General features: G+C 39.5%; 1 protein-coding gene across 5 annotated transcripts in view; it reads left to right on the forward strand.

The window, feature by feature from the left end:
- Positions 1–221: 221 nt before the first annotated feature.
- Positions 222–22,694, forward strand: part of WWP1 (WW domain containing E3 ubiquitin protein ligase 1) — a 114,948-nt gene continuing 92,475 nt past the window's right edge. For 3 of the 5 annotated variants that reach the window (XM_090283790.1, XM_090283791.1, XM_090283794.1), the window contains exon 1: positions 341–474. In XM_090283790.1, the coding sequence (XP_090139916.1) occupies positions 433–474 (42 nt within the window). In that variant the 5' untranslated portion in view covers positions 341–432. Of the gene's footprint in view, positions 275–340; positions 475–22,694 lie in introns of those variants that run through there. The other 2 variants (XM_090283793.1, XM_090283792.1) reach the window with 2 other exon arrangements.

The following is a 22,694-nucleotide window of genomic DNA, read 5'->3' on the forward strand; positions in this document are numbered from 1 at the left end:
GACGCACTGTCCCACCCCGGCTAAAAAGTTACGTCACCTTCAGCCCGCTTAGTCTCTCTCCAGTCTCCGCCCCTCCGCGGCTCTAGCCCTGCCCCAAGCTTCAGGTCACGCCCACCATGGCCAGGGGCTCCGCCCCCCTCTCCCATTGGCTGGCCGTCCACATCCCCTTAGCGCCCGGAAGACCCGGTGGAGCGGATTTTCCCAGCGGCGTCGCCGGCGTCCTGGCTGCGCATGCTCGGGGAAGCGAGTCCGGTTGGGATCGGCTAGCCGGGTGGTGCGCTCCGGGGGAGGGAGCTGCGGGTTGGTGGGGGCGGTCGCGGTGGGGCGGGTTGGGGGACGGCCGGGTGGTAGCCTCGCTTTCGAGTGGCTGGGGGCGGCCTGTCTGCCTGGCCGCGCCTGCAGCGAGATGGCGGTCCTGGGCGCCGAGGGCTAATGCGCCGCCGCGGGGACGCGCCGCTGCGAGCTCGGAAGCCGGTGAGGACAGCAAGGCACGGACTGGGCAGGAGGCGGGTGGGACCCTGAGGCTGAGCGCTAGCCGGGGCGGACTTCTGCGGGGCGGGGTCACGGGGCCGCGGGGTGGCCCTGCCACAGGCCGGAGCGAAGTGTCCCGGTAACTGCAGCGCTGCCGCCCAGCTGCTCACCTTGTCTCCCTGCTACCCTGAGACACCAGGTGCACTTCCTGCCCGCGCCCGACTCCCCGCAACGCGTCCCAGACCCCCCCTGGCGCCGCCGGTGCCACCCCGTCCTACCGACTCTGCAGCCCCAGCGCACCCCACCTCCATCCCCGTGACCCGCCAGGTACCAGTGACCTTGCAGTTTTTGCTAGCGACTCGGACCTTCTGCCGACCTTTACAAGATGTTAATTTTGTAGTTGGCTCATCGCTTTTCCACCTTTGATGGTTCAGCCTGTGCCAGGTCCTTTCTGTACCCCGTTGGCTGGGAGTGGATCTGCCTTCGCTCCCGTAATGACCAGACAAGACCACTCACTGTCCGTTAAGTTGACATTTTTACTCTTCCAGGAGCTTGGCGTGGCTTTCTTTTTCTGTTGGATAAGTTTTGTGTTTTTTGTACAAAAGGATTTGAGTTTTTTGCTCTAAAATGCTATTGGTAATAGTGGTGGGAGAGAATGATGTCTAAAGTTCTCTCTTCCCCTTTAGTGTTTTTACCTGAAACACCTGGTGAACAGTTGTATGCAGGTTTTCACAAGAGTTCACACTATAAATCAACCTTATGTGTCGCACTGAGTCTCTGTGTATTATACAAGCAAAATGCATCTTTTAAAAAAGAAAGGCATTATTTTATATATGTGATTTATTTTGTCATAAAGTAGTAAATTAGCTATCATGGAAATGATCACTTTTCATAAATAGTTAATATTTTTTCAAATTGAAAACTAAGTGGCCAAGTGTTGGGAACTACTCAGATTGAGTAGTGTGAAGTCAGTGGAATAGTGTAGCTTGACATTTTCAAATAGTTCTTCCTGGGCTTTGAAAAGCAGAAAGTAATGGTCATGTTTTGGAAGCTTGGTGTGATAGAGGATGTCACAGATAGTCCCTGCCTTCAAAGAGAGTAATCTGTTCACTCCACGAAGTCTGAAATTTCTTTTAGTACTTTCCACAGTTATTAAGCATCTACTGCATGACTGTGCGGGGTATTTGGGGAATATAAAGATGAGCATAATGATGGTTTCTGCCTTCACGAACTAGTTAGGTGGGTAGGAATATATATACATGCCTTATTTGTCTGAGGATATGTTTTTATTTATTTTAGAGAGGAAGGGAGGGGGAGAGAGACAGACACAATTCGTTGTCTCCCTTTCTCATGCCTACCGTGGATGGAACTTGTAACCTTGCTGTGTGCACTGACCAGGGATCGAACCCTCAACCTTTTGGTGCACAGGACTATGCTCCAACTGAACCACCCCCCAGGGCTCATTTATCTTTTAATAGATAGTTAAGGTATCTGCAAAATTCAAATTCAGAGAGGACAGAGTTCATATGTCATTTGGGAAGGTGGAGTTTCCTGGCTTGTGAAATCTTTGTTTTGAGGATTACTAAGAATCTTGACAGGCAGGGAAAGGTAATCTAAGCAGAGAGAAGGGACTAATTAATACAGCACGGAGTTCATACATTTAGGAAAACAAAAGTAATTATGTTTGGATGGAATATAAAGTATTTGTACCAGTAATGAGGGTAATAGTTTGAAGTAAGAATTGGACCAGTTTATGATTGCTGTGTATTGTAGATTGAAGTAGAGAAAACTTGGAGGCAGAAATACCTCGTGATTGCTGTGGTCATAGGTAGCAAGGGGCTGAGCTGTGGTTGTAATTATAGAAATGGAAAGGAGGAAGAAGTAGATTAGAATTGATGATGAGAGAGAAAATGAAGAGTAAAAATAACTAAGGTTCTGATTCAAGTTATTTGGGAGAATAGTACCATTTTGAGTACATCCATGAATCTTTATTTTTGGCATGTGTTACTTTGTAGCAGGAGTTCTCAGTCTTTTAGGAATTAGTAATCGTTGGTGAAATTAAAGAAACCTGGCCTGGAAAATATCCTAATACACCTGTGCTTTCTGCTTATAATTTTAGAGTCTGGACCACTTGAAGCTTATCCATGGAACCCATGAGCTAGTGGGTTGCCCTGGAACCAGGTCTCAGAATTACTAAAACACTAGAACCTTCCATTCTTCCATTTACTACTTAGAACCCTTACTGTAGAGACACACTGTATGTACACCTAGGGACTTGTTGTTTAGCATGAGTTTTGACTAACTTACGTTATTTGCTATTATGTTACAGAGCAAACTAGCCCAAGAGGTTAAGTGATTTGTCCCAAGTATTTCAATTAGCAAGTGTGTAAAGTGGAATCAGGAGTTGATTTCTTTCCCGTATGAAGATGTATGCAACTGATTTACCATCATTGGGTATAGTTACTGACTTGAAGTGACCTTGTCAGTGAGGACTAGATGATCCTGGAAGGTTCTTTCCGGTTGTTAACAATTTCTGATTCTTGGCTCTTAAGTTTTCGTTGAATTGTCTGTGTGGACCCTTCTTTCCATGTGCCGGAGTGCTGGTGAGGTTAAGGGATGAATTGGGTGTATGGAAACTAGGTAGTGGTATTAGGCCAGTCATTTACTTATTTCCTTTGTATCTCAGTCTGGATTGGGGATGGGGTGGGGTGGGAAGGGAAGTAAATGAAATAAGAAAATTTAAGAACTTTTATTTTCTCTATTCAGTATGCGCTACATAAGAATCCTCCTGTTCTCCATTCAGGAAGCCTTTATCAAGTAAAAAATGGAAACTACAATATAAATGAAGTGCTGGGACCTAGTCAGTGAATTTTCTCATTGGATTAAGTAGCTAACTTTAGTATATGGTTACTGCATAATTTGATTAGTAAATAGTTGACTTTTCTACACCTATAGGATTATCTTCCTGGTAGGGAACCAGAGAAGGTTATTATTTAGTATCTTTTATAGCTCTTCTGTAATTATTAGAAAGACAGGACTTCTTTATTCTTTCTATAAAAATACGTAATTATAACAATCCGTGGGAAAACTAATAAATTGGTCATGATAGTGGTATATATTTTGAAGTAACTTGTTACTAAAACTTAAAGGAGGAAAAATGTCTTAACAAAAGCACTGCATGGATGATTTTCTATTCTGTTGGCATTAGAAGAGTGTGATATTTCTATATCATATTCCACTTTTCCATAATGCACTGCATACTTTATCATTTGGTTCTCATGACAGTTGAGGAGTAGGTGTGTCAGGAGCTAGCCATTGCTTTTTAGATGAAGAAAACTGAGGCTTAAATAAGTGGAAAAAGTCAAATTTCCAGGGTATATGGCTAGTCAGTGGCTAAAATAGAACTGGAGCTATAACCCATATTTTTGTTCCTGGGTCAGTGTTCTTTTCTCACTGACTCTTCGACAGTGTAAATGTATAATAGTTGAAGGCTGTGGGTGAGGAGTCTGAAGTTACCTCTTTGGAATGTGTTACACTTTTGTACTGTGTAAATTTGAACTTGTCTGTTTCCTCCTTAGTATTTAAATGCGAATGTGATCGCAGTGGCTTTTGATAGGTAATTTTGAGCTTTATAAGAATTTGTGACAAAATAGTTATCTTCCTGAAAAGGAAAAAAGCAAAAGTTGATTTCTCATTTGAAACAATACATTGATGAAATGTAGGTATTAATTTCCTTTTGAAAACTCATGGGTTTTAATTCAGTTGCTTTTACAGATGAAGTTTGTTCTTTTATTTATTTTTAAGATTTATTTTAGAGAGAGGGGAAAGGAGGGAGAAAAAGAGGGTGAGAAACGTCGAAATGCTAGAGGTACATCTATCAGTTGCCTCTCACATACCCCCAACTGGGGACCTGGCCTGCAGCCCAGGTATGTGCCCTGACTGGGAATTGAACCAGCGACCTTTCAGTTCACAGGTCGTCACTCAATCCACTACACCACACCAGCCAGGGCGAAGTTTATTCTTTTATAAAAGTCTGGTCTATGAAATTTGGTATTTTTGGAGCAAATAGATCAGGATCTGATTTCCTAAAGTCTATATCATGATATTGCATGATTTTTACCAGTGCATAAAAAGTTGTTTGTATACACATCAAATTCATGTTTTAACAACTTTTGAGGGAATAAATTATGGAAAAACATATGTCAGTTCCTAATTTATAAGGAAGACTAGTATTTGTCTCAACATTCCTAAAACCTATTATCTGTTCACAGCACATACTTGTGTGCCTCCTGCATGTTAGACATTGTGTGTGGTGCTGGGGCCTAGTGCTGAGATGACACACAGGAAGCCTGTCCTGGAATTTGGAGTTTAGTAGAGTCACTGTCAAGAAGGGCATAAAGACCTAGACTTTATCTTCTGGGATTGTGTATTTAGAATTATAGTTACAGGCACAACTCAGATATTGTGGGTTTGATTCCAGAAACCACAATAAAATGAGGTCTAATCTTTTTGCTGGTGGAGGTTCTTATCTTCCAATTACTAAAAAAAAAAAAAAAGCACCTGTGAAGTGCAGTAAAGCAAGGTATGCTTGTAACTACACTCCTTTTCTCTAGGTTTTGAACAAATTATGTAAAACACAAGGAACCAGGTGAGCATTGTTTTGGTTATTTATTGCTGTGTAACAAACAACCCTAACACTAAGTGACTTAAGACAATTTTTTTTTTTCTGTCACAGCTTTGCTATCCCAGGTTGCCAGGCTGGTCTCACTTGAGCATTTCTTCTGGTTTTGCTGGTGGCCACTATTGGCCGCATTCAGCTGGCACGTCAGCTGGGTGCTGATCTCTCTTACTGTCTCTCTTCCCCCTCTCTCTTTCTCTTCTTCCTCTTGTACCATATAGTCTTGTTATCTCGGGGCCCCTTGCTCTCCAGATGGCCTTTACAGAAGGATTGCTGTCCTCATATGGTTGCTCAGGGCTCACAGGAGTTTAAAAGCAGAGGCAACTAGGCCTCCTTAACAAATAGTCTTGGAACCAACATAGGATCATTTCTGCCATATTCTGTTGGTTACAGCAAGTCAGAGGTCAGCCCAGATTCAAGGGAGGGGAACCAGATAAGAGTGTGAATCCCAGGATTATACCAGACAGGTGTATTACATAAATGGGGCTTCTGGAAAACTCTTGGGAGGTGAGACTTAAGCTACCTAGTACTTTTATTTAGTATGTTGAATCTGGGCCCTCCTTAGGGAAACAAGGAATAAAGAACAGGTAGATTTCTAGACTGACAGGTTTTTTTCACTTTATGTTCATCACTTGTCTTTATGTCACTATCATTTTATTTTGGTAGCTTTTTTTTTTTTTTTTAGTTTGGGTTATCTAAGTAATGTTAAAGCTAACTGGAATGAAGGAACTGAGTGTTTTGTTATAGCTTCTGAGTGGAATAATGAATCAAGATATCTCATTTAAAGGATTTAGGTGTAGCTTTGGAGCACTTTTGAAGCATTTCATGTACACTCAAAAATGGGCTCCTGAATCCTAGTGCAAATCTGCAAATTTCTGAAAATAGTACATTTGCTGTTATGAGGAGGAGTTTGATTCTTGACTGTACTGAGAAACATGATCATGTAAATAGGAAGGGCTAGGGCACAAAGAAGGGGACAGATAGAATTACATTACGTTGTTTCTTGATGGCTCTCCTCTCTGCTTTAAATTACTTGGGTAGTTTAAAAAATGCACTAACATTGAGAGAATTGTAGGTATGACAGCTTTTTATTTAATTAAGAAAGACAAGTTCTTGTGATTGCTGTTTAGTATACCCATAATTTTGATTAAATAAGCTAGGAAGAAGCAAACTGTTGAGTTCTGACTTAAGACAAATACCCAAGCCATGTAGCAGCCCCAGGTGCCAAGATGTCCTGCTCTTTTTATGTGTTTAGTTAGTGTGGGGCAGGATGGTCAGTTAAATGAACTTAGTCTGTATAACTTAGGACAAACTTTACCTTAAAAGTAAGTAAACAAAATGACTCTACACTTAGAGTTGAACTAAAGACAGACTCTCATTTGGGTTAAAAGTTGTAGCTTTAAAGTCAGGTAGAGCTGATGTCTGTCAATACTGCCTAAAGCAGTGTTGCTTCAGTTTTATCTTCTGTAAAATGTAAAAATATCCTTCTTGCCCTGGATGGTGTGGTTCAGTGGATTGAGCGCTGGCCTGTGAACCAAAGGGTCACCAGTTTGATTCCCAGTCAGGGCATGTGTCTGGGTTGTGGGTCAGGTCCCCGGTTGGAGGCGTGCGAGAACCAACAACACATTGATGTTTCTCTCCCTCCCTTTACATCCTTCTAAAAATAAACAAAATAAAATCTTTTTAAAAAACCAGGGGCTTGATAAATTTTTTTTTTAATATCTTTCTTGCCGGATTTTTGTAAGGATTGAGATAATGTTTCTGAAGCAGAAAGTATAGTCCCTGAGACATAAGCAGCCCTTAAACCATTTTTATTGCTCATAATTCCTTATTATTCAGTTGAAAAATTAAATAAGTCCACTCTTCTGGAGGCCACTCATTTCTCAAGGACAGTTGTTTTGGATGAGTGAAGCTGCATATTAAATCTCACCTCTTAATATAAAAAGTAAGTTGCTAAAATGAATCTGAGAAAGAGAACCAACATGGCAGAGCAGGTGAGGATTTGGCTGTGCAGTCAGGGAAGGAGATACTGAACACCATCATCACAGTAATTTGGTATATTTGTTAAACGTCTGGATTGTTGAGTACCTATCCAAGATCTATGGTATGCCCCTTGATAGTAGGGTTTAAGAATTTCATGTTTAACAAATAACTCAGATTAGTTTGAGAAGTGCTGGTAGAAACTGAATATGTATTTTGGAGTTCTGGTGCTCCCTGAGACCACTTTCTAAACTGCAGCTCATGAACACACTGTATTTACAAATACAAAGAGAGCGTAACATATGAATCTTTCAGATGTTTAAGGAGGCTTAAGGTAGTTGCCCAGGACTTTTCTGAAGAAACTCCAGAACCTTATACATGGTGATTTCAGTAGGGAATAGGCAAGAAAGTGGTCCTGCAGGAGGCATCCCTCAGGCTTCCTTCAGGCTTCCTTGTCCAAACAATTTTCCCATACTTATCCAAAAGAAGAAACTCTTTTGAATGAAGACATTTATTTATTTATTTATTTTAAGTATATTATGTTGTTACAGTAGTCCCAATTTTTTTTCCCTTTGCTCCCCTCTGCCCAGTACCCCCCTTACCCTCCAGCAACCCCACCTACTTAGTTCACATCCATGGGTTGTGCATATAAATTCTTTGGCTTCACCCTTTCCTATACCATTCTTAACTTCCCCCTGTCTATTTTGTACCAACCAATTATGCTTCTTAATCCCTGCACCATTTCCCCATTTCTCCCCCTTCCCCCTCCCAGCTGATAACCCTCCAAATGATCCCCGTACCTATGATTCTGTCCCTATTCTGGTTTGCTTAGTTGGATTTTGTTTTTATTTTTTAGATTCAGTTGTTGATAGTTGTGAGTTTGTTGTCATTTTAATGTTCATAATTTTGATCTTCTTTTTCTTAAGTCCCTTTGACGTTTCATATAATAATGGCTTGGTAATGATGAACTCCTTTAGCCTTACCTTGTCTGAGAAGCACTTCATCTGCCCTTCCGTTCCAAATGATAGATTTGCTGGATAGAGTAACCTTGGTTGTAGGTCCTTGTTTTTCATTACATTGAATACTCCTTGCCCCAGTCTCTTCTTGCCTGCAAAGTTTCTTCTGAGAAATTAGCTGATAGTCTTATAGGCACCTCTTTGTAGGTAACTTTCTTCTTTTCTCTTGCTGCTTTTAAGATTCTCTATCTTGAACCTTTGGCATTTTAATTATGGTGTATCATGGTGTGGTCCTCCTTGGGTCTAGCTTGTTTGGGACTCTGCTTCCTGGACTTGTATGTCTATTTCCTTTGCCAAATTTAGGAAGTTTTCCTTCATTATTTTTTCACATAAGCTTTCCATTTCTTGCTCTTCCTCTTCTGCTTCTGGCACCCCTATGATTTGGATGTTGGTAAGTTTAAAGTTGCCCCAGAAGTTCCTAAGTTTGTCATTTTTTTCAATCCTTGTTACCTCATTCTGTACTGGTTTATTGTTTATTTCTTCTTTATGTTCCAAATCATTGATTTGAACCCTGGTTTCCTTCCCTTAACCATTAATTTTGTGTGGCATTTCCTTCGTTTCACTTAGCATAGCCTTTACTTCTTCCTTTATGCATTTGCCGTACTTAAGTATATCTGTCAAGCCTGTGAGCATCTTTATCACCAGTGTTTTGAACTCCATGTCTCTTAGGTTGGCTATCTCCTCGTCGCTTAGGTCTCCCACTGGAACTTCGATCCGTTCCCTTTTGGGGACCATACTTCTCTGTCTCCTCATCTTGACAGGCTCCTGTGTTTGTTTGCCTCTGTGTCTTAGGTAGAGCTGTCCCACTTGTTACGTTGTAAGGGGCATAGCCTTAGGTATTCATCAGTACAGCAACCTGTTTCATCACATCGTTTTGCTGTATGTGGGGGAGGGATCTGAGAAAGAACAATGTTCCTTGCTCAGCACTCGCCCCTTTTCCAGGCACCTCTCCCACTTCCCTATGGAACTGGAGCCTCTGGCTGTTGCCCTGGCTGTTGTTCCCAGTGTGGGTGGGTCTGTGGACGTTCTAGGACGGTGGAGGTCCTTTAAAAAAGTGGACTCTACTGAGAGAGCAGCAGTTTCTTCCTCTGCCCCAATCCTCACTGGTTTGCACAGTCAGAAGCAATGAGGTTTTATTTTCCCTGGCGCTGGAACTGTGAGCTTTGTGGTCTGCTCTGGTGCTGGGAGCACTCCCAGGTGTGTCTCCCTACTTTTAAAAATGTGTGACTGCGTTTTCCACTAGCCTGCCACTGCTGCTGCAACCACACTGCATTCTTTCCATCCTGGCTCTGCCCCTCTGACCTGCCTGAATGTATTTCTTAATTACATCTCTGTTTGTTGGACTTTCATGCAGCTCGATTTCCTGGAACTTCTGGTTGTCTCTAGCTTCGAGGTAGTTGTATTCCTTCTTAGTTGTGGAGGGAGGTGCTCATGTGTGTCTACCTATGCCTCCATCTTGACCAGAAATCTGGACATTTATTTTTTAAAAATACCCATGGAAACAGTTAAGTTTAAGAGTTGTGATTAGTTACCAGATAATCTGCTTTTCTCTTTGTTCAGATAAGCTACTTAGAAATAGAGATTCTGAGTAAAATGTGTCTAATTTAGAATTTGGTTTAAGGGTAGGAAGAGGTAGGATGCCTTGGTCTGCCTATCTGTTGTGGGGAAAGGCCATCACTTAGCAGATGGCTCTGATTTGGGAAGAAGGTCATATGAAACATTTTAAATTTTAAATTGGGTTTTTAAAAAAAACCCAAACTTGAAACTTATTTTCGCTAAATTTTGGTTAGGGCAGTGGTGGTGACAGTCTGTGTCTATGTCACTTAAACCTTTTTCAGTCCTGTGACCATAGCTGTCATCGGAATGGCAGATGTTTCAACTGGGGCTGTTTCTGGAAAATCTTAACCTATGTTTATACCAGCCATATTTTAATCGTGTTTGTACGTTTTGTGGTTTAAAAAAAAAAAACAAAACCAAAAACCTCTGATTCTGTCTTTTTGAGTGGATAGGATTAGTTGGCATTTGTTTGAGGAGCCTGTTGTTTTATGGGTTTTAACTGACTTTCTGGCCAGTAGTTTGGGGAGAAAAACAATAAACTCATCTCTTTTTGTCCTGTGAGCTATGAAGTATGGTGTGGATGTTTAAAGGTGAAGACCTAGAAGGAACCTATACATTGTATCCCTTTCCTAGGGTAAAAGTTTTGGTAATTATAACTTTTTAAAAACTTTTTTTGTGATTATTTTTTTAAAGTGTGGCTATTAAAAAAGCTAAGGCCCTAAAGTAAGACAACCTAGCTTTGAGTTCTCGCACTCATTTATTGGCTGAGCAAGCTTGTTCAAGTTCATTTTAGATTAAGCCCTGGTTTTAGCATATGTGAACAGTATTCATATGTAAAATAGTAATAATAATAAAGTAACAGATCTATTGTGTGGCTTAAACCTGGCACTTAGTACTCAGTAAATAATCACTAGGATGGGTTCATAATAGCTTGTCATTGATGTCAGACAAATTTCAAAATTACTATTTCTTAATATTACAGAAGTAATACAGTCCATATACTGTGTTACATATAGCCCCCATAAAGTCTAGGGCAGTATTCTGTACTTCCTTTGGCAAATGTTTAAGTTAAGCATGGGTAAACAAGGTCACAAAATAGCCACATATCTGGTCAGATTTTGCTACCAAATGTGTTATGAAGGAACTTTGAAGGTTTTATAGCTTTTTTGAGTTTTGGATTGTGGATAAAGGATTGTGTTCCTGTATTTCTACCATATTTCAAATTTGAGAAGAAATGCATTATTAAAGGAGCAGAATTTTAGCTGTTTAATTATCTCATTTAGGGAAGTTTCTGTGTTTTGAATTATAAATTTGCCTCTAAGAGTGAAGACATCTGATGAAAGTTTATATTTAGCAGCATGCTTTAAAATTCTTAGGAAGAGTTTTTTTTTTTTTTAAGTATACTTTATTGATTATGTTGTTACAGTAGTTCCAGTGTTTTTCCCCTTTGCTTCCCTCTGCCCTTCCCTCCAGCAATCTCACCCCCCTTAGTTCATGTCCATGGGTCATACATATAAGTTCTTTGATTTCACCCTTTCCCATATTATTCTTAACCTCCCCCTGTCTATTTTGTACCAACCAATTATGCATCTTAATCCCTGCACCATATCTCCATTTTTCTCCCTTCCCCCTCCCAGCTGATAACCCTCCAAATGATCCCCATACCTATGTTTCTGTCCCTATTCTGGTTTGCTTAGTTGGATTTTGTTTTTATTTTTTAGATTCAGCTGTTGATAGTTGTGAGTTTGTTGTCATTTTAGTGTTCATAGTTTTGATCTTCTTTTTCTTAAGTAAGTCCCTTTGACATTTCATATAATAATGTCTTGGTGATGATGAACTCCTTTAGCTTTACCTTGTCTGGGAAGCACTTCATCTGCCCTTCCATTCCAAATCATAGTCTTGCTGGATAGAGTAGTCCTGGCTGCAGGTTGCCTTTTATCACATTGAATACTGCTTGCCAGTCCCTTCCTGCCTGCAAAGTGTCCTCTGAGAAATCAGTTGATAGTCCTATAGGCACCCCCCAGTAGGCGACTACCCACCTCTCTCTTGCTGCCCCCAGGACTCTTTTTATCTTTCACCTTTGGCATCTCAGTCATGATGTGTCCTGGTCTTGTCCTCTCTGGGTCCATCTCACCCGGGACCCTCCGTCCTTCCCAGACTTATATGTCCATCTCCTTCACAAAATTTGGGAAGCTTTCCTCACTTTTTTCAATTCTTGCTTCCTAATTCTGCACTGGTTGACTGTTTTTTTTCTTCCTTATGTTCCAAATCATTGATTTGAACCCCTGTTTCCTTCTCTTCATCATTGGTTTTGTGTGGATTTTCCTTCGTTTCCTTTAGTATAGCCTTCACTTCTCTTATGCATTTGCCATACTCAACCATATCTGTCAAGCTTGTGAGTATCTTTATCACTAGTGTTTTGAATTCTGCATATGTTAGGTTGTCTGTCTCCTCATCTGTTAGGTTGGCTATCTCCTTGTCACTTAGTTCTCCCACTGGAACCTTGATCCGTTTCCCCCTTTTGGGCCATACTTCTCTGTCTCCTCATTCTGACAGGCTCCTGTGTTTGTTTGCCTCTGCATCCCAGGTAGAGCTGTCACTCCTATTACATTGTAAGGGGCGGAGCCTTAGGGATTCGTCAGTACAGGGCGACCTGTTTCACAACGTTGTGGCGCTGTATGTGGGGGAGGGGTCCGAGAGGGAACAATGCTGCCTGCCCAGCACTCGCCCCTTTTTCAGGCATCTCTCCCACTACCGCACCGGATTTGCACCCCTCTAGCTGCTGCCCTGGTCATCGTTCCCAGAGTGGGTGAGCCTGTGGACATTCTAGGACCGTGGGGGCCCTTTAAATAAGCGGACCCTGCTGAGAGACCGGCAGTTTCTGCCTCTACCCCAACCCCAACTGGTTGGCACAGTCAGAAGCAATGAGGTTTGAATTTCCCCGGTGCTGGGACCGTGAGCTGCTAGGTGCGGTGAGGAGCTGCGAACGCTCCCCAGGTGACCCTCCTGACTTTAAAAAGTGTGACTGCGCTTTCTGCCTGCCTGCCACTGCTGCTGCCACCACACTGTGTCCTCTCCGCCCTGGCTCCACCCCTCCTACCTGTCTGGATGAGTATCTCTTTTTTATATCTTTGTGTGCTGGACTTTAATGCAGCTTGATTTTCTGGAACTTCTGGTTGTTTCTAGTTTTGAGGTAGTTGTATTCCTTCTTAGTTGTGGAGGGAGTTGCAGTGTGTCTGTCTATGCCTCTATCTTGGCCAGAAGTCACGTGTGTGGGAAGAGTACTTTTAAATAGTAAATTAACACTATGTGTCTGTTACTTGAGAAGACTTAAGCTATCTTGAAATTGTTCACTTATAACAAAAACTTTAGCAGTACTATATTCCTTTCAGCTGCCTGAATGTACCGTATTTTTCGCACTATAAGACGCACCTAGGTTTAGAGGAGGAAATCAAGAAAAAAGTATTCTGAACCAAATGCTGTACTGAAATATTTAATAAAATATAACAGAATAATATTTCAACCATGTAAAGTGAACAGCAGTCAACAGCAGTATTAAGAACCATCATCACTGTCATTAACAAATGAGGAGAGACTTTAAGGTTCAAGTACTCTTCTGGTTTTCTGGGTACCCCAAGAATTCACCATCACTAGTGTCAGAATTTATGAAGCTCAGTTGCTCACAATCACTGATATCACTTTCTTTGCTTTCTTCATACTGACCAGAGGCCCTGAGATTCAGCAGTAAAGTGGTACATTAAACGTCCCCAGGGGTTTCGCGTGGGCCCACCGGTTCCTCTTCTAAAAGCTGTCACCACTGCTGACAGGTCAGGTAATACACATCACGGTCTGTGAGGCAATATTTGCTCCTTAAGATGCACAGACACCCCCACACACACACTTTTGTGGGGGAAAAAGTGTGTCTTATGGAGCAAAAAATATGGTAATTTCTTTCTGATCCTGCTACAGTTGAAGGATTTGCAGCAGGGTTGTATTGTTACAGAAATACAGTGGTTGGCTCTGTGACAGGCATCGAGGGTGTGGCTAGGGTGGCTGTGGTGCTAGAGCCTGGAGGGAATTAGCACTGGTCCAGATGCTAGAAGCAATGCTAGTTCCCCTCCTCATATTAGGGTCCTCATTTTACAGATAAGAAACAGAGTGGCATAACGCAGATAGTGGAGTTGAAGCTTGGACCTAGGTCCCCTGACTCTGAGAGCTGTTCTCCATATCACATTACCCCAACATGGTTTTCTCAAACTAGAAATTGGCACTTTGGAATTAAAGAGTTTGCAGATCTCCAGGGCTGCTTAAATGCAGGTAAGTTAGAATCCTTAATGTATTTGGAAACACTTAGAAAGTGTTTTGGAGTGACTGTCATGCTTCCCTTATGACCAGTGCAGTGCAGAAGACAACTAGCCTTGCCAGCAGGCCTGACACCTAGAGGCTCGAGTCCCTGAAAAAGTGTCTCACCTGTCAGCCTAAACTCTGGCTTTCGTGATTCTGCTTTCTGCTGCTTTGTGAGGGGTAGCAACTACTGGGTATTTGAATACCAAAACATTTTAAAAAATTGGATTTGAAGGGGAAAAGTCTGATAAGCAAGTATTACATTATGAAAATACCATACTTTGAAACAAATGACCAATTATTTATGGAAATGTTTGTGTTATTTTGAAATAGGAGATTGTAATAATATATTTATATGAAGTTTGATCTTTGTAAAGTAAGAATGTTTTGTGGCCCTGGATATTTTTCCAGAACACATGGAAATGATTTCTTAAACAGTCCCTACAACTTACCTCCTCTTCACTCTTAATGTATTTACACTCGTACACATTGTCCTTTTCAAGATTGTTTTTTCTCTCTCAACTTTAAGAAAAACTATTTTCAATAACTAACTTCAAAGCTTCTCAGAACCACCCTACTGTGAATATTTAAGTGAAAGAAAATGAATAGTAACATCTAATTGATGTGACAAACTGCTCATTTTAAGGCATGGGTTTAACTTAGCATTTCTTGTTTTATATTCTGCTTTTGCAGTGCAGAGGTAGTGAAAAGAGCATTGACTTTGAGCCCAAGAAGCCTGGGTTCAAAATCCTGACTCACTCGTTTTGTGGCCCCGGGCACTTTTCAGTTCCTGAAACCTAATTTTTTCATCTGTTAGTAGGACCTATAAAGACTGAAGGGCAATTGTTAACATTAGAGATAGTTTATTTTGTAAGATGATGACAAATAATAGGAGCCCAACAAATGGTCACTATTATTCTTACTATTTTTGAAGTCAGAGACCTGTTTCAGACTCCAGGTTTTAAGACTAGTTGTGTTTCTACATTACTTATGCACTTAGGTAAGTGCAGGTGTTCTCAAATTGATATGCTCTGTTGTCTATTCCGCCTAGGGAGTATTTACACAGCACTTCCTATATATTAACTTAAGTTGATTCTATACGTTTGGAACCCAAGTTTTAAGATGCTCAGTGTTATTTGAATCTTCTTTCTTACTTGACATGCGGCATAGGCATGGGAAACCTGTGTCTACTGATAATCACTAAGGCATGGGGAAAATTACCAAATGCAACAATATTTGCTTGAAAGGTTTTGTTATTTTGCCATTGTAAATATAATGTTGAACATTATAGAAATTGAGGAAATTATAGCAAATTAGAAATTATCTGATTCTCATTGCTGATACCATTTTGTCATTTTTCTCGTTTGTTGATGTAAATAAATTTTAGTATCCTTTTGAAACAGAAATAGGAATCATCTTCCTAAATTAACAATAATTAGGAGAAATAAAGTTCAATGCATGACAAGTAAAAACATATTTCATTTGTGTATTATGATCTGAAGAAAAAGAGGATGGAGCAGGGAGAGAAGGACAGGTTAGTGTGATAAAATACAATAGTAGTGCCAAAGTCCTGTGTTTTTGTTTTGTTTTTAGGGACCAAAACTGTTTAGATTTAAAATTAGAATAATTGCAGCTAAATTTGATGAATGTCTTTTACTCCTCACTAATGTTTTCTAGTAAAGTACAAATATTTTTGACAACCCTTACAGGGAAGGAAAACTTTTTTTTTTTGAAAGTAGGTATAATGTATTTAGTTATATATATATTTTTAAGTGCCTTTTTTTTTCTTTGAGCAACATCACCATTTTGTGGCCTTCTAGAATATTTTTGTCAAACCTGTGTTTTACAACTGTAAGCATAAATTGCTATGATGTTGGCCAGAGGATCAATCTAGTTCATAATGGGCAGTTCTTACTGTAAATAGAGGGTAAGAAGTAGAAAATAAATTTATTTGTACCCTAGGTTTGCAACTTTGGGGAAAAAAGTGTACTGGAGTAAACTAGTGGTATCAAAATGAAAACAGTTGTGAGTTAGGTTGGTGTAATTATGGATGATTGCTGTTATTTCATGTTTTCATGAAATATGCGGTAATTTTAGTCAAGTAATTCTAAGCTAGAAAGTATGATGTGTTTTGTGCTCCATTTCTTATTTAATAAGGTTGCTCAAGCCCAAAGACTTGAGATGCTATGTCTCACCACCAGCCATTTAAGGAGGCTGCTTTTATCTAGGACAGTGTTATCTAAGCTGGCAGCTCTTGGAGGTGTATTTTCTATATGAATTTTTGCAATTTCTTTTCCCATTTTTTAAAGTATATTTTATTGATTATACTGTTACAATAGTTCCAATTTTTCCCCTTTGCTCCCCTCAGCCCAGCACCTGCCTCCCCAAGCAATCCCGTTCCGCCCCCCTCCCCCGCAGTCCATGCCCATGGATAGTGCATACAAGTTCTCTGGCTTCACCCTTTCCTATATTATTCTTTAAAAAAAAAAATAATTAATTTTTTATAACAAAAAATAACAATCTACCCTCTCAGATTTAAGACCCTTAATAATCTTATAAAGGACAATGGGTGAAGGTCTTATGCTCCTCTAGCTGCTTCAAGCTTTACATGGTCGTTGTCCTGCCTACACTTGGGTCCAGAAATCGCTAATAAGAGTGGAGCTGTGGAGGGGAGGTTGGCCTTCCCACATGGGGAAGGATCTTGCAGACTCCAGGTCAGTTGGCTGTTCCTGGAAAACGGCGTACTTGGATTAACAGCCTGGCACCTTTTCGTATTAGACAATCACTCACGTAATGAGATCATAGGCTTATGCCCTCTGGTTCAATTTTGCTCATTTGTTTGTGTTGTTCATTAGTCTCCTGTAATAGGTGATAGCATAAAGTACTTTTCTTTCGTTGCCTGGCTTATTTCGCTAAGCATAATTCTCTATAGTTCCATCCATGTTGTTGCAAATGGTAGAAGTTCCTTCTTTCTTTCTGCTACATAGTACTCCATTGTGTAAATGTACCACAGTTTTTTGATTCACTCATCTACAGATGGGCACTTAGGCTGTTTCCAGCACTTGGCTATTGTAAATAGTGCTGCTATGAACATAGGGGTCCAGAGGTTCTTTTGAATTGGGGTTTCGGGATTCTTTGGATATAATCCTAGCAATGGAATTGCTGGTTCAAAAGGCAGTTCCATTTTTAGTTTTTTGAGGAAATTCCATATTGTTTTCCATAGTGGCTGCACCAGTCTGCATTCCCATCAGCAGTGCACTGTGGTTCCCTTTTCTCCGCATCCTCGCCAGCACAGGTTGTTTGTTGATTTCTCGATGATGGCCATTCTGACTGGTGTGAGGTGGTATCTCATTGTGGTTTTTATTTGCATCTCTGATGGCTAGTGATGTTGAGCATTTTTTCATATGTCTGTGGACTCTCCGTATGTCCTCTTTGGCGAAGCGTTTCTTCAGGTCCTTTGCCCATTTTTTAATTGGGTTGTCTGTCTTCTTGGTGTTATGTCGTATAAATTCTTTATCTATTTTGGAGCTCAATCCCTTGTCTGAGGTATCATTGGCAAATATATTTTCCCATATGGTTGGTTTCCTTTTCATCTTGCTGATGTTTTCTTTTGCTGAGCAGAAACTCTTTAGTTTGATGTAATCCCATTTATTTATTTTTTCCTTTATTTCTCTTGCTTTAGGAGATGTATCCGTGAAGAAATTGTTACATGAGATATCTGATATTTTCTTGCCTATGTTTTCCTCTAGGACTTTTATGATGTCACGGATTACATTTAAGTCTTTGATCCATCTTGAGTTTATTCTCGTGTGTGGTGTAAGTTGGTGGTCTAGTTTCATTTTTTTGCAGGTCCCTATCCAGTTCTCCCAGCACCATTTGTTAAAGAGGCTCTTCTCACTCCATTTTATGTTCCTACCTCCTTTATCAAATATTAGTTGACCATAGAGGCCTGGGTTTATTTCTGGGTTTTTGATTCTGTTCCACTTATCTATATGTCTGTTCTTATGCCAGTACCAGACTGTTTTGATTACAGTGGCTTTGTAGTATTGTTTGATATCTGGTGTTGTGATTCCTCCTGCTGTGTTCTTCTGTCTCAAGATTGCTTTTGCTATTCGGGGTCTTTTTTGGTTCCATATGAATTTATGGAGTATTTGTTCTAGGTCTGTGAAATATGTCATTGGTATTTTAATAGAGATTGCATTGAATCTGTAAATTGCTTTGGGTAGTATGGCCATTTTGATGATGTTGATTCTTCCCATCCAAGAACATGGTATTTGCTTCCATTTATTTGTATCTTCCTTAATTTCTTTCTTCAGTGTTATGTAACTTTCAGGGTACAGGTCTTTTATCTCTTTGGTTAAGTTTACTCCTAGGTACTTTATTTTTCTTATTGCTATAGTAAATGGTATTTTCTTTTTTGTTTCTGTCTCTGCTATTTTATTGTTGGTGTAGAGAAATGCCTTAGATTTCTGTATATTTATTTTGTACCCTGCTATTTTGCCAAATTCACTTATTATATCGAGTAGTCTTTTAGTGGAGTTTATAGGATTTTCTAGGTATACTATCATGTCATCTGCATATAATGAAAGTTTTACTTCCTCTTTCCGAATTTGGATGCCTTTTATTTCTTTTTCTTGTCTGATTGCTGTGGCTAGGACTTCCAACACTATGTTGAATAGGAGTGGAGAGAGTGGACAACCTTGTCTAGTTCCTGAATTCAGGGGGAATGCTTTTAGTTTTTGTCCATTGAGTATAATGTTGGCCTCAGGCTTCTCATATATAGCCTTAATTATGTTAAGGTATGCTCCCTCTATTCCCATTTTGCTGAGTGTTTTCATCATAAATGGGTGCTGTACTTTATCAAATGCTTTTTCTGCATCTATAGATATGATCATGTGATTTTTGTCTTTCATTTTGTTTAGGTGATGTATTATATTTATTGATTTGCGAATATTAAACCATCCTTGCATCCCTGGAATGAAGCCCACTTGATCGTGATGTATGATCTTTTTGATGTATTGCTGGATCCTGTTTGCCAATATTTTATTGAGGATTTTAGCATCTATGTTCATCAGTGATATTGGCCTGTAGTTTTCTTTCTCTGTTGTGTCTTGACCTGGTTTGGGGATTAGAATAATACTGGCTTCATAGAAAGAATTTGGGATTTTCCCCTCTTCTTGGATTTTTCAGAACAGTTTGAGGAGAATAGCAGTTAGTTCTTCCCTGAATGTTTTGTATAATTCGCCTGTGCAGGGAGATTTTTGATTACTGTTTCAATTTCCTTCTTTGTTATTGGTCTGTTGAGACTTTCCACTTCTTCTTGATTTAATTTTGGAAGGTTTTATGTTTCTAGAAATTTGTCCATTTGTTCTAGATTGTCAAATTTCTTGCCATACAGTTGTCTGTAGTAATTTCTAAGTATCATTTGTATTTCTGTGGTATCAGTCGTGATTTCTCCTCTTTCATTTCTGATTTTGTTTATTTGGGTCTTCTCTCTTTTTTTCTTGATTAGACTGGCTAGAGGGTTGTCGATTTTGTTTATTTTTTCGAAGAACCAGCTCCTAGTTTTGTTGATCTTTTGGATTGTTTGTTTAGTCTCTATGTCATTTAGTTCTGCCCTGATCTTGATGATTTCGTTCCTTCTTCTTGACCCAGGCTTTGTTTGTTGTTGTTGTTCTAGTTCTTGTAGCTTTATGGTTAGGTTTTTTATTTGAGATTCTTCTATCCTTTTCAGATATGCCTGTATTGCTATGAACTTCCCTCTCAGGACTGCTTTTGCTGTGTCCCACAGGTTTTGGGCTGTTGTGTGCTCATTATCATTAGTTTCTGGAAATTTCTTCATTTCTTTTTTGATATCATTGTTAATCCATTCATTATTTAATAGCATGTTATTCAATCTCCATGAGTTTGGGTGTCTTTGATTTTTTTCTCTGAGATTGATTTCTAGTTTCAAGGCATTGTGATCTGAAAAGATGTTTGGTAGGACTTCAATTTTCTTGAATTTGTTGAGGCTTGTTTTGTGTCCTATCATGTTGTCTATCTTTGAAAATGTCCCATGTGCATTTGAAAAGAATGTATGTTTTGCTTCTTTGGAGTGGAAAGTTCTATATATATCAGTTAGGTCCGTGTGGTTTAGTGTGTTGTTCAATGCCTGTATATCCTTGGTGTTTCTTTGCTTTGATGATCTGTCTATTGTTGATAATGGAGTGTTGAAGTCCCCTACTAGGAGTGTGTTGTTGTTGATATCCTTTTTGTGGTCTTCTAGTATTTGCTTTATGTATTTGGGTGTTCCTATGTTGGGTGCATATATGTTTATCAATGTCATATCTTCTTGATGGATTGTTCCTGTAAGTATTATGAAATGTCCTTCTTTGTCTCTTTTTATAGCCCTTGCTTTGAAATCCATTTTGTCTGATATGAGGACTGCTACCCCGGCTTTTTTTTCAGGACTGTTTGCTTGGAATATTTTTTTATATCCCTTTACTTTCAGTCTGCGTAAATCTTTTGTTTTGAGGTGTGTTTCTTGTAGACAGCAAATATGTGGGTCCTGTTTTTTATCCATTCATTACCCTATGTCTTTTAATTGGAGCATTTAATCCATTTACATTGAAGGTTATTATTGATGTGTATTTATTCATTGCCCTTTGTACCTCTGTTCCTCTCCTCTCTTGTTCTTTTCTTCTTTTTTCTTAGAACACACCCTTTAGCATCTCTTGCAATGCTGGTTTGGTGGCGATGTATTCTTTCAGTCTTCCTTTGTCTGAGAAACTCTATATTTCACCTTCTATTTTGAATGAGAGCCTTGCTGGGTAGAGTATTCTTGGTTGTAGGCCTTTGTTTTTCATTGCTTGAAATATTTTTGACCATTCCCTTCTGGCTTGTAATGTTTCTGTTGAGAAATCGGTCGATAGCCTTATTGGAGCTCCCTTGTAAGTTATTTGCTGTTTTTCTCTTGCTGCTTTTAGGATTCTCTCTTTGTCTTGGAATGTGCCATTTTAACTATGATGTGCCTTGGAGTGGGATTTTGGATGTTCCTCTTCATTGGAACTCTCTGTGCTTCCTGAACTTGTATAACTTTTTCTCTCGTCAGGTTCGGAAAATTTTCTGTCACTATTTCCCCTATCAGTTTTTCAGTTCCACGCTCCTTTTCTTCTCCCTCTCTAATTCCAATGATCCTGATATTATTTCTTCTCATGCTATCCTGTAATTCCCTTACATCTTGTTCATATTTTTTTAATCTTTTTTCATTTTGCTATATTGTCTGGGAGTTTTACTCTACATTATCTTCTAACTCACTAATCCGATCCTCTGCTTCGTTTAGTCTGCTTTTGACTGATTCTACTGTGTTTTTCAGTTCAGAGATTGCATTCTTCATATCTTCCTGGTTCTTGTTGATAGTTTCTATGTCTCTTTTTATGCTGGTGTAGTTCTCTGCAAGTTCCCTGTAATTTTCTTGGAGCTGCTGGTAACTTCCTTGGAGGTTGTCATAGTTGTTTTTAAGGATGTCGAGTATATTGAGCTTCTTCACCACCATTGTTTTGAATTCCATGTCTGACATTTGGGCTATGTCTATTCCATCTACCTCTCTTTCTGAGGATTCCTCCTTTCTTTTCATTGAGGGGTTATTTTTGCATCTTACCATGTTGGGTTCTTTTTGTTTTTATTTACTTATTTGTTTTTTTGGGGGTGTAGTCTGCTTTGACTTCCCTCCTTTGTGGTATGAGATTCTTTATGGGAGATCTGGGGGTTTCAGTGGTGCAGTCTCTTTGATATCCTGAGCCTGATGTTCTTGAGTTACCCTTTATGTCGTTTGTTTATCCTGTCTGGTTATATTTCAGATGTTCTTTGGTAGGATCTTCCTTCTGGCTAGTTGGTTGGGAGTCACTCTATCCACTTTGTCTTGAGTTCTTTTGTGGAGATGCTGTTAAAAACATAAACACACAGCCCAGGAAGGAGACCCACACCCTCAAAAAATATCCCCCACCCTCTATCCCGCTATCGTCTGCCAATGAGCCTGTATTAATATAAATGTAAAGAGATTAGAGCTTTTATACTATAAGAAGAATAGATAAGAGTTGTTTTTAGGGAGGAAAAATATAATTTTTGGAGAGGGGGTGATAGGTTAATAATAGTTGAGACTATGCAAGCCAGTAGATAATATTTACATTGTATGTTAATAAAAATAGAAGAAAAGGATGGAATAATGCATAATATAGTAAGAAAATGGGATTGTATTGTATTGGGTTTATATAGTAATTATATTCTATTATTTAGAGTGATGGGGGGCTAAACTAGACACACAAATAAACAACAGTTGAAGAGAAAGGATGAGAAGGAGAGGTTATATGCAACACGTTTGAGATAGAGTTTGTTTTTGTTTTGGAAGGGAATAAAAAAACCAACTTAAAAAGAAGAAAGAAAGAGAGAAAAGAAAGAAGAAAAATATAGAAAAACAAAATCCCAGGAAAAAAGAAGAAAGAAAGAAAGATAGAAAAGAAAGAATAAAGAAGAAAGAAAGAAGAGAGAAAAAAAAGTGAAAAAAAAAAAAGGGGGATGTTTTTACTCCGTTTTAGCCTTGGTGTGTCGCCTTCTTTTTCTGTGTCCACAGCTGGTCTAGTGTGGCAGTTCAGAGGTTCTTGTTTCTTGCA

The sequence above is a fragment of the Furipterus horrens genome, unplaced genomic scaffold (genome assembly GCF_987537825.1).
Source record: "Furipterus horrens unplaced genomic scaffold, mFurHor1.1.pri manual_scaffold_7, whole genome shotgun sequence".
In the NCBI taxonomy this organism is placed as follows: Eukaryota; Metazoa; Chordata; class Mammalia; order Chiroptera; family Furipteridae; genus Furipterus; species Furipterus horrens.